Raw genomic sequence first — 12,100 nt, forward strand, 5'->3', positions numbered from 1 at the left:
ACAGTTCCAGCAAGTGTTCATACCCGGGAACAAGCAGCCTGGACAAACCACACACAAGGCTTTTTTTTATTATTATTGATTTATTTTGCTATTTTCGAGTTCTACGTAAATCTTTTTTTCGGGGCTTTAGGTTTTTACATACAGTATGAAATGAGTGCTTTCAGTTACTTTACAAAACACGTATAGTAATAACTGGACTCAGCTTGTACACTTAAGCTGTACCTTCCTTGCTTTACACCGGTAACACGCAGCCAGGACAAACCACACACTATCCTACTGAAATTTCCTAAACACTACATCTATTTTTCACCAGTTTAGTTTCCCCCCGGGAGGGGAGTGCACCGTTCCTGGAGATACTGCAATACCAGGTCGATGCGTGGAGTGGACGGAGCAAGCCCCTCTTCCATCTCCCAGTTCCAAAAATCAATTTAATATATGGTCCCCAGATAGGGGACGTATCAGATATTAAACTGATAAGAACAGATACTACACTTGATCTTAGCCAAAAGGCCGAGAAGCGATGCCGTTTCGCTCTCGAGGCGAGAGCCGCACCTCCGCCGAGATATTTCCCCGTCACGGTGACCTCACACTATCCCCTCCACAGCTGCATTTTAACACAAACATCGACACATACTAACAAAGCACATTCCTGACGGTTGATACAAACTAGACGTGTTACATTGTTTAGCTGTATAAACGTTATTTAGCAACCCCCAGCATGCCGTGCGGTCTGTATATTTGAATAACCCCGCCCATTACAATGACGCACACCGGATTTCGGTTTCTAGCAATTTCTCTCCTTCAAGCGACGCATTTGTAAAAAAAAGTTTAATAAACCAAACCCGACACCAATAAACTGAGGAAAAAAACGCCACTTAATATCAATACAATAAATTTTGGGCTAGTTTACCGTTTACAATACCCCCAAAAAACAACTCTCTTTCTATTGATAACCCAAGTATCAGTTATAGACCTACTTCAAAACTGAAACAAGCCTCACTAAACATAATGTTTAAATACAGCAACCGATATTAAATTACTACAACTTACAATAAAATACTGCGTACCGTACATGTTCCATTTTCTAGTACGTACATTATTACAAAATTAAATACCAGCACATGGTAGTTTATTGAGAACATTGAAATGGTTCAATCTAATTAATTTACTGGAGAAGGCCCACAAATAACGCATACGTAGCTGGGCCGACGGTAAAGTAGAGAGCTCCAAAAATGTCACAAAACTTAAAATATATTGTACTAAGGCGAACTAAATTTAAAATACCCGCAGAAAACAAAAAAAAACACCCAAAATAAATAATAAAATATATACTGACTTGTCTGACAAGAAAGGTTTCGACCGAAATTCAACACTACCCCGGAGACGCCGAATTCAGTCAGAAAAAGCGTGTAATGTTGCTTTAAAAAAATAAATAAAACGTTTACAAAATACTTTAACAAAGTAATAACAGTAACAATAATGATAATACGTCAAGTAAATATAATTTAAAATACGTTTTAAATCGTCCCTCGTTTGACGCTCCTCGTCGCTCCCCGCTCCCGCGCTGTCCTCGAGCAAACAGAACCGCGACGTCACAGATGTGTTTTATGATAATTAGAGAATTAAACGATTATTGAGATTCCAAATGGATTTACTCAGTTTTACTTTACAACACGTGTAGGGCATTTAGAAGCTCGTGTTCGGCGCTTCTACCGTCATACTCAATTATAGATTCAAGTTTTACACATTTTAGCTGCCCAAAATGTATGTTTTGTTTCATATCAGTATTTATTTATTTATTTATGTATTTATTTATTTAAACTTTTAATTTAACCTTTCTGACTCGTTGATAGTACCACAGTTGTTGATGTACCTGTGAGACAATTGGTCAGAAACGTATTTATTTTACACTACGAGCAGGTTAACTAAAATAAAAGCTGGCCCACACGAATCTATCCTACAATACATCAAAACCAATTGCCATTATTTGATACACACTAAATACACAAACTTTTTAAAACGTCACTGTCGTTTCGTATTGACACCTAAACCTCCAATTGACTCTACAGTACTATCCCACACACCTGTACAGTACACAGCACCGATCACGTGTCTCCGCTTATTATTTTTAAAATGTATTTTTCACCAGTTTAGTCCCCCCCCCCCCCCTATGAGTTTTATTATGATTAATAAAGGTTTAAAAAACAGTTGCACCAAGTATTTAGACATGTATCTAATGATTTGTAATGAGCAGAGCAGGACTGCAGCAGTGCAGTTCAGTTACACAGCCAAGGTATTCCCTTAAGCTTCAGGATTCAAGCAGTGTCCAGAGAGCTGTCCCTGAAGCTCTGTGAACAGAGCCATACTGATATCAGAGCTTCACACCAACCGGGGCAAAACACACCCACCTCAGCTCAGGAAAATAGCCTATAAATTAAATATATAAATAACCATGTCTCTCCATATTATTAATTTATTTTGTCTTTTTGTAAATCCCCCCCCCCCTCTCTCTCTCTATATATATATATATATATGCTCTGTAAATGCGTTGGCAACACTTGCATAACTTTGTCATGCCAATAAATCTAATTTTGAATTTGAATTTTTAAGGGACTCTGCAGGTCCACTAGATAGGGGCTGCAGATCCACTTGCTGACAGCAGAGGGGGCAAGCACCACTGTAAGAGATAGGGGCTGCAGATCCACTTGCTGACACCAGAGGGGGCAAGCACCACTGTAAGAGATAGGGGCTGCAGATCCAGTTGCTGACACCAGAGGGGGCTGGCACCAGTGTAAGAGATAGGGGCTGCAGATCCAGTTGCTGACACCAGAGGGGGCTGGCACCACTGTACGAGATAGGGGCCCTGCAGATCCAGTTGCTGACACCAGAGGGGGCTGGCACCAGTGTAAGAGATAGGGGCTGCAGATCCAGTTGCTGACACCAGAGGGGGCTGGCACCAGTGTAAGAGATAGGGGCTGCAGATCCAGTTGCTGACACCAGAGGGGGCTGGCACCAGTGTAAGAGATAGGGGCTGCAGATCCAGTTGCTGACACCAGAGGGGGCTGGCACCAGTGTAAGAGATAGGGGCTGCAGATCCAGTTGCTGACACCAGAGGGGGCTGGCGCCACTGTAAGAGATAGGGGCTGCAGATCCAGTTGCTGACACCAGAGGGGGCCGGCGCCAGTGTAAGAGATAGGGGCTGCAGATCCAGTTGCTGACACCAGAGGGGGCTGGCACCAGTGTAAGAGATAGGGGCTGCAGATCCAGTTGCTGACACCAGAGGGGGCCGGCGCCACTGTAAGAGATAGGGGCTGCAGATCCAGTTGCTGACACCAGAGGGGGCCGGCGCCACTGTAAGAGATAGGGGCCCTGTAGGCCCAGTTGAACACATTGCCCGATCGTCGCATCTCAATGGAGGAGGTCGCTTCGCAAAAAAAGCATTGCGAGCGGGCATCACACACACTACCCGATGAAACCGCAGGAAGGGTCACACAATTTATGAGTTTTTCCTGATGTTTGACTTGCCCTGGATGCATAAAGTACAGCGGCAATGGAGCGAATCAATAGTTGAAAATATAAGGCTATGGCAGTATTAATATCTACAATTCTGACTAGAAGGCAACGTGATCGTGTTTATGACTGAGACATGCATGTGTTGTCCTTCTATTAAATTATACACACACACACACACACACAAGACATTCCATTGGTTTATATACACTGTCCGTACCGGTATCATTTGAAAACAAGTCTTGACAGCCCCATAAGCATTGTACTTTTTAACTATTAGACGAACTATTTACAGAATACTTCAAAACTGCTGCTAGGACCATGATTTATATATCTATTTATTATTATTATTAACGTTATAATTAAATTATACCAAATCATTTTTTTTATTTAACGCAGGGAATGCAGGGAACATATACCGTGTCACCGAAATGCTTTATAATCTCAGCAAAAACATGTATATTTGTTTTCACTTCATTTTAAATAAAAACGTTGCATTCTAGGACTACAGAAGTTTACAAAGCAGTGAATAATGTTAGGTAGAGAGATTTTTCGTTTCTAGCCCACTTTCACGAACGGGACTGCTTACCGGATTCGAACTGGCTTCAGATGCAGTCCCAGTAGCTGCCCCCAGAGGGCGCTGGCACCAGTTGATATCTGTGAAGCCATTCGCGTATCTCAATCCCAACTGAGAAACGTGTTCACAGTAAAGTTTCGCCCCAGGTTGAAAATCCTCAACCTCTAATCTCTGGCAGGGGTGAGTGCGCCCCGAGTTGAAACTTGCAACGTGTACCAACTAAATGTGTTTTTAAACTGGCCAAGCCTTACATTTTTGATTAAACAAGCTGAGCTTACAAACGAGGCCACAACATATTAATAAGCGACTACTCTTTATTCAAGCTATAATGAAAAATATGCTGGACACACCTTATTACAATCGTTCTGCGCGACTGTATTCACATTAATAAAGAGGAGTCTCTTCTGCTTTGAAATGAAAAAAAGACTTGCGATTTAAAAGCCCAGACACCTGTAAATGAAATCAATGTTACTATTAACACGTTTCTCAGCGTGAGATTGAGAGACACGAACGGCTTAACACAGGTATCAACTGAATTCTTAAAGGAGAGTATTAAAGTTAGGGCAAAGCACAGAAGATCAGCAGCCCTGTGTAACTTACTGACTGCTCTGAAGCAAATGCATTTTGACTTCGGGGTTCAGTTTGCATTCCCTAGTTTATCTCAATCTCTAGACGCATGCAGCTGGATTCCACGAAGATCCTTCTTTACTGGAGGGTTTGTTTCTTCAACAAGGAGAGCAGGAACAGGGTGAACAACAGGAAACGCTTCACGCTTTCACTTCCTCCAGAACGTTTAGCACTTCCTCTTTCTCCTCATCCAATGGCCAGGATTAAAACGTTAGGGTCCGTCTCGCTGTGTGCATACAGACTTGCGCCAGGAGCTACATGTACAATGCACACAAGTGAATTGAGAGCTAATTCAACACATTACCAGAGAAGGAAAACATTCTCACAACTGAAGAAATGACAAGACGGACATTTTTTTCAAACATTATTATTTAAATTCAAATTAACATTTGTGGAAGGGAAAAAAAAGTTGTACAGCATTCAATGATCTAATTAAACACATTATCCTTGAAAACAAAAACATCCTCACAATTTCAGACCAACATTCAATCATTATTATTAAAATTCTCTTTAAAATTAATATGGCGGGGGGGGGGGGGTGGGGGGGGGGGGTGATCAGAGGAAACCTTGGGGATCCCGGTGAAGTCAAGTCGGAATTATTTGTTTATTTAGCAGACGCCTTTATCCAAGGCGACTTACAGAGACTAGGGTGTGTGAACTATGCATCAGCTGCAGAGTCACTTACAATTACGTCTCACCCGAAAGACGGAGCACAAGGAGGTGAAGTGACTTGCTCAGGGTCACACAATGAGTCAGTGGCTGAGGTGGGATTTGAACCGGGGACCTCCTGGTTACAAGCCCTTTTCTTTAACCACTGGACCACACAGCCTCCCTATGTAATGTTTATGGCACACAAATCCTATTTTAATTTATAACATTAAAAGCCAAAAAACAAAACAAAACAATCCACAAAAGCAAAATTCCACAAAGATAAAAAACAAACAAACACCATTCTACTTAACCAAGCATACCCACTGCTCTTAATGTGAAAGGAGACCGAATGCTCCAAAAGTTTAGGTTTTTAAATTCATAAATAATCATTTTTTTTGGTCTCACCTACACTGCGGAGTAACTAGCTTGCTTGCTCAATATTGCAAACTATGTGTGCTCTGCTTCCCGTGCTGGAAATACACTAAGTGCTAGAGAAGTGGGAAGCGACGTCATGCTTTCGTTACATTTCTTAAAACTGCCTCAACACCATTAATATCAAACTTAACCCGAGGGAAGCTCATTTTAAAAACACATTTAATACAGGAGGAAGACTTAAAATTACCCCTTTTTTTTTTTTTTTTTTTTTAAATCTATCTTCGGTAATTTGGAGAAAAAAACCCCAAAAAAACCTGCCAGTACCATACATCAGAAATACCGTTAATTCTGCCCAGAATTAGCAAGCAGTAGACCCTTAAACTTAGCAGTATTGCAACTACAGTACAGCCAAATACACAGCGGAAATTAAAATCCATTCAACTTTTCAGAGACATTTCTTTGTCAGCTGCCTCTGACCTTTTTTCAAACAGTTTCTTGGGAAATAGTCGGCAAGAAAGCCTGAAATGGATTTCAGCAAAACACGCCACCGTACACAGGAGGGCACGTGAAAGGGGCGCGGCTCAGCGTGGCATTCACTCCTTCAGTCCGCTCCCATCCAAGACGTTGCCGGATCCATGTTTTCCAGTTCTCCACAGCGGGAATTACAAATCAAGAGTTTGAGCCTGCCACCACTCTGAAGCCTGCACCTCACACAACGCAGATAAAAAAAAATAGATCTATATATAAAATAATCTGCTACAGACAACTGCAAACCTGAGGAGTCCCGACAAACCATGCTAGCCGTGTAAACAGCTATTTGACTATTAACACCCCCAGTCTATATTCACATGCTGCGGGGGCCAGATTCAGCGCCCATGGATTAATTTCAAAAATAAAGAAAATCACAAATGTTCAGTCCGCTGTCAGTGAGCGCGTCGATTTGTATTTTCTACTGTTCGGTGTCTTCTTTGGCTTGGCTGCTTTCCACACTATTTCTCTTCAGCCGCGTGAATTTACAAGCTTTTGTAAAGTTGTCTGGACTGTCCGAAACTGGGTCCACGCTCCGTACAGCGATATGTATTCTATCCTGATGGAGCTGCGTGAACTGATTCTGCAGATCAAGCTGTGCACAGATGAGGGTCGCTGGTGTCGATCGGGCTGATTAACCGCTCAGAGTGAAACAAAGAAACAGCTGCTTGGGTTTGTGTGGATCGCCGTTCTCCGCAGTCTAAGAAATGCAGAGACCATCACAAACTCAAGCAGCTGTTTCAGTACCAGTTTCACTCTGAACGGTAAACCAGCCAGACCGTCTGTGCAGAACCCCAGTAACGGAATAAATCTCTCAGTGCAGCTTTACTGTGCGATTCTAGAGTTGGGCGTCTTTGCCAGGCGAGTCAGCCGCATGAATAATTCTCTGGCGGATTCTCAGGCTTTGTCTCCGACCAAAACCTTTCCTGCTGTCTTCAGAGCGACGCAGAGCCTCTCTCTCGTGAGCCATCCGGTGTTTCCTGAAGTACTGCAAGCCATTGAAGGTCCTCCCACAGTCGTCGCACACGTAGGGATCATCTCCCCTGTGATTCTGCAGGTGTTTCTTCAGGCTCTCGTTGCGGCTGTAGCTCTTGCTGCACTTGGGGCAGTGGTAGGGGGTCTCTCCGGTGTGGGTGCGGTAGTGCACCTTCAGGTTCTGCAGCTCGTTGAACCCGCGGCCGCACTCCCTGCAGCGGTAGGGGTTCTCGCCCGTGTGAATGCGCTGGTGTCTCCTCAGGCTCTCCGGTCGGCTGAAGCGCTTGCCGCAGTCCCCGCACTGGTAAGGGGTTTCTCCTTTGTGAATGACCTGGTAGTGTCTCCTCAGGTGACCCGGCTGGCTGAAGCTCTTCCCACAGTCGCCGCACTGGTGAGGGGTTTTGTTTTTTTTTCCCTTGTTAGTTTTCCGCTTCGATTTCGACATCCGCCTGCGGCGTTCGGGAGGAGGTGACGGCGATGGCGACGACGACAGATTGTCTTTCCTTTCCCCGTTTCTCGGTTGAAGTTTTTCTCGAGTCGTTTTTCTCGTCGGCCTCTCACGGCCCCGCCCTTGATTCGCGTCCGCTGTGGAAATCACAAAACAAAAATACAAGTGGTGTAATTTCAAATGACATTTTCTTTGTCTTTTTTTTTTTCTATGAGCATTTTTTTTTTCCCAATGAAGTGGCTCTCGTTGCAGTTACTGAAATCCGGTGTTATTTTAGGTGAAGATGCTTTAACTAGGAGCTGCTCTTCAGTTCTAGCTGCCTGGCATAAACACGACACCTACCTGACTAACTTAAAATACAAATGCAACATGCAAAATACCTGCATACAGTCGTTTGCAAGCACTTGTGCGCACACACACACACAGAGGCTGGTGATTAGTGTTGTAAATCAAACCCTGACGTTGACATCAATTATCATGCAAATTCTAACGATGATTATCGATTATGGAGTTAAAATGCTTAAAAAAAACCCCTCACAGTAACAGCTTTTAAAGGAACAGTAAGTCTTTTTCTAGAGCATGGTATAAAACTAAATTCAAACAAATCCCGATGTTTTAAGACACGTTTGATAAATACATTGGCTTTTAAATACAGCACTCTCCAATTTTCATATTCCTGCCGTCACTAGCCTTTGACTAATTTCCAGTGTAAACAGAACGTTAAATTAAGGAAAAACAAAACAACCCCACTGTCCAATGGACAGTGTGCCACGGCTGCACTTCACTTTTTGCTGTCATATTTTAATCAAAACTTTACATGACTTTGCATAGCCACTTAGATTTGCATTATCTTCAGTGAATGCAACTACATTGTCATTTTTCCAAACAGCACAGGTAGCCTACCCTTTCCTGCAACGCAACTTTCCACAGCGAAAACGCCGGATGATCATTTTGCGTCTCCATACTTGAATATGTATAATATCTCTTTCACACATGTGTGGATTTATTATTAACTGACTATATTCCTGATGTGATTATAAGCTTGTTTCAATTTCAAAAAGAAAACTGGACAGGATTTTTTGATTGACACTTAACAGCAGCCAATAACCACTCTGGGCTCTCCTCACTGATTGGTAGATAAGGGCATCCTGGGTGGGTTTAGTATTCTAGGAGAACTCAACTGATACTGTTAAGCGAGTGAACATTTTGCGAGTGTCCAAAATTGAATATTCGATTAAAATATTATTGATTTGTTATCGTGGGGTCCCGAATGATAAATAATTAGATTATTATCGTTACAAGCCTACTGGTGATCATGGGATTTACCCAGGACACTAGAAGCTCCCAAACTCAGTCCAAGCACCTTCACAGACTAGTCAAAAATGACTGATTTCAGGCAGCACTGCGAAAGAAACGAGCAGAAGAGAGTAAGGGGACAGTTGAAATCACATCTAAAAGAAAACAGACACATTTTCTAAAACACAGAGGTGCCATTTCACTGCGTACTGAAGCGAGGGCTAGAGGGCACACCGAGGAAAACTGGGATTTCAAATCCCAACCAAAGTGGACGGCAGATTACACAGCGAATAAAATTTATTTTTTTTAAAAAACACACCACGAGGCTGATGTGCTTGTGCAGACATGAAGCACTGACGGTACAGGCCAGTGACTTCCACACTTACATGCCACGCTGGGAGCAGACGGCACGGGGCTGTCTTCCTTCGCAGTGTTCACACGGCCTGGTTGAGCGACGTTCTCCGCAATGCTGTCACACGGTCGCTCGAGGGGCTCCTCTTTAACAAGCCTCAGCTGCGAGCCATGCCTTGCCAGGCAGTCGCACTCGATTTTAAGGTCCTCTGTTTTCACAGGGACCGATAGCAGGACACAGGCCTTGTTTTCACAGTGCTCACACTCCTCTGCGGGAGCCTCCTCTTTGATCCGGGCAGAGCAGTCCAGTTCTGAGCACTCCCCTTTGACTCGGGCAGTGCAGTCCAGTTCTGAACACTCCCTTTTGACTCGGGCAGGGCAGTCCAGTTCTGAACACTCCCTTTTGACTCGGGCAGGGCAGTCCAGTTCTGAGCACTCCCTTTTGACTCGGGCAGGGCAGTCCAGTTCTGAACACTCCCCTTTGACTCGGGCAGTGCAGTCCAGTTCTGAGCACTCCCCTTTGACTCGGGCAGTGCAGTCCAGTTCTGAGCACTCCCCTTTGACTCGGGCAGTGCAGTCCAGTTCTGAGCACTCCCCTTTGACTCGGGCAGTGCAATCCAGTTCTGAGAACTCCCTTTTGACTCGAGCAGTGCAGGCCAGTTCTGAACACTCCCCTTTGACTCGGGCAGCGCAGTCCAGTTCTGAGCACTCCTCTTTGATGTGGGCCAATGGTATTTCATGGTTCTTCTTTTTGCTGGTGACACATGCCAGCGCATGAGCCTTCTCTTCACAGTGGAGAGAATCCATCTTCTAATCCTCACTTCTCCAAGCAGAGCACTTGCATCGTCAGCACCTGTGTCAGGAAGAGTGTCAAAGTGTTTAGAGCAGCACCATCACACACGTGTTTTTTTTTTTTTTTTTTTTTTTAGTTCATAGGATTTCAAACCTTACTCCTCCTGTATGTGACCAGATAAAAAAAAAAAAACCACATAACAGACCAGAAAAGCAAACCCGTTTTATACAAATGTGCCTGAACCAATTCAAAAGGTGACAAGCCAGAGAGGATTCAGAACGGTGCGGTCTCAAAAATGTGTAACCCTAACTGGGGAAGTATTTCAGTGTTGCACTCTCTACTGCGGTTGTTCTCAAACTGGGGGTTGGGTAACACAGATCTCTCCACCACCATCAAATGCAGATAAAAATACGTTGTTTTTTTTTTTTTTAAATCTGTAATATAATAAGTTGCATGGTATTTGCAAAGGGATGATAAAGTTCTACCTCAGTGAGCGAGTTCAGATTCGTGGGTAGGTGTATAACAGCCACATTATTAAAAGTTTCACGGTAACGATTACCGTTCAAACAATTGGGTGAAGCGAGTTATAATTCATTAGAGACAAACAGATATTGCGGTCCAGACATTCGCCTGTAGACCCACATGCTACACCAAAGCAAAACGTCTACAGAAGGTCTCAATACTCACGGATTAACCGTACTGCCCGCGACATTCATCGTCATACCTTTAAACTCGTATTTATCTCGATTTTTATTTTATTTTTTACCTCAAAAGCCAGGCGACTCAACAGCACAACCCGCAGTCACACACGCACATACTTTATAAATGATAATGAATTAAAAACACCAGTGAAAATACAGCCTGCTTTCATGTTTCATAAAGAAATACCGATAAATGTTACTAGAGCAACTTTATAAATGCTGGGCGCCTTTTTGTTTTGAACATTACAAACGCAGCGTCTCCTGCTGAAACTAACTTCCAGTGTCAGTAGCGTGCTTCATATATTAGTATTAGTATTATTATTATTGTTGTAACTTACCTAAATTTAGTTAAAAATCTTGTGCGCCATCCCTGAGACGGAAAAAACAACACCACCATAGTCACTTCTCGCTAACGGCAATGGCGCGCTTGTGTACTAACATGTTAGTTTGTTATCGCCACCTACCGGAAAGCTGCAGATTGCACCTTGGGGGAGGTCATGTTACCATACACCAGGGGTGCACAATTCCGGTCCTGATCCCTCCTGGCTTTTGTTCCAACTGTGTTCTAAATTACTTAATTAGACAAATAATTGGTAATAATTGGTCCAATTAAGTAATTTAGGGCAAGGTTGGAACAAAAGACAGGAGGGACACCGGCCCCTCCAGGACCGGAATTGTGCACCCCTGCCCTACACTAAAGAATACAAACGAGCACTGCTGACGTACACGGGCTCTGAAGGGATATGCAACTGTATTATAATAGGATTTTGTTTTTTATAATAAGCTGAAACCTCGTGATTTGATGTAGGACTAGAAGGTGTGACCGGAATTAGAAAGCACTTGTTTTCCAAGAAGTCTGTTACTGCTTACTTCCTTGTTCATTTCACTCCAGCAGTGTCTGAAATCATGTTCGGTTAATGACAGGAAAGAACTAAGGGGTGGGGCCAGTTAACCAAGCAAGTGCAACACTGACTGACAGTGTAGAACCACATATCATGTTTAAAAAAAAAAAAAAAAATCATATAGCATGTGTTTCTTTCAAAACTGCACACTTGAGACCTATGTAACCAGTCAAAGTGCACTTATTGAATCTATAGAATTAGGTTTAAAGATTCATGGTTATCTCGTTGTGAAGGCTAAATGAACTCTTAGTTTTAAACTGCCTTTTAACATTAGACACAAATCATTTCAAATATAAAATTATATATATATAATACCATGCTTATTGGTAGTTTCACGAATCCAAAAGAAATGGATACAATACATAA

The 12,100-nt window shown here is 43.0% G+C and overlaps 1 protein-coding gene and 1 non-coding gene across 4 annotated transcripts; both read right to left on the reverse strand.

Annotated features, from left to right (window-relative positions):
* Positions 1-331: 331 nt before the first annotated feature.
* On the reverse strand, positions 332-522 carry LOC117398723 (U2 spliceosomal RNA). Its single transcript, XR_004543963.3, has one exon. It is a non-coding gene; the product is annotated as a U2 spliceosomal RNA (small nuclear RNA).
* A 5,502-nt stretch (positions 523-6,024) lies between these two features.
* LOC117967743 (zinc finger and SCAN domain-containing protein 22-like) lies at positions 6,025-11,348 on the reverse strand. 3 transcript variants are annotated; one of them, XM_059015916.1, is made up of 3 exons: positions 11,297-11,348; positions 9,374-10,191; positions 6,025-7,828 (listed from the first exon to the last, which is right to left on the reverse strand). In XM_059015916.1, exons 2-3 carry the CDS (start codon positions 10,143-10,145, stop codon positions 7,107-7,109), a joined length of 1,494 nt encoding a protein of 497 aa, XP_058871899.1. In that variant the 5' UTR covers positions 10,146-10,191; positions 11,297-11,348; the 3' UTR covers positions 6,025-7,106. The 3 variants fall into 3 exon arrangements, with proteins under 3 accessions (XP_058871899.1, XP_034770969.2, XP_058871900.1); XM_034915078.2 differs by lacking the exon at positions 11,297-11,348 and adding an exon at positions 11,171-11,289; XM_059015917.1 differs by lacking the exon at positions 11,297-11,348 and adding an exon at positions 10,819-11,117.
* Positions 11,349-12,100: the final 752 nt, after the last annotated feature.

Source organism: Acipenser ruthenus, chromosome 51 (genome assembly GCF_902713425.1).
Source record: "Acipenser ruthenus chromosome 51, fAciRut3.2 maternal haplotype, whole genome shotgun sequence".
NCBI lineage: Eukaryota > Metazoa > Chordata > Actinopteri > Acipenseriformes > Acipenseridae > Acipenser > Acipenser ruthenus.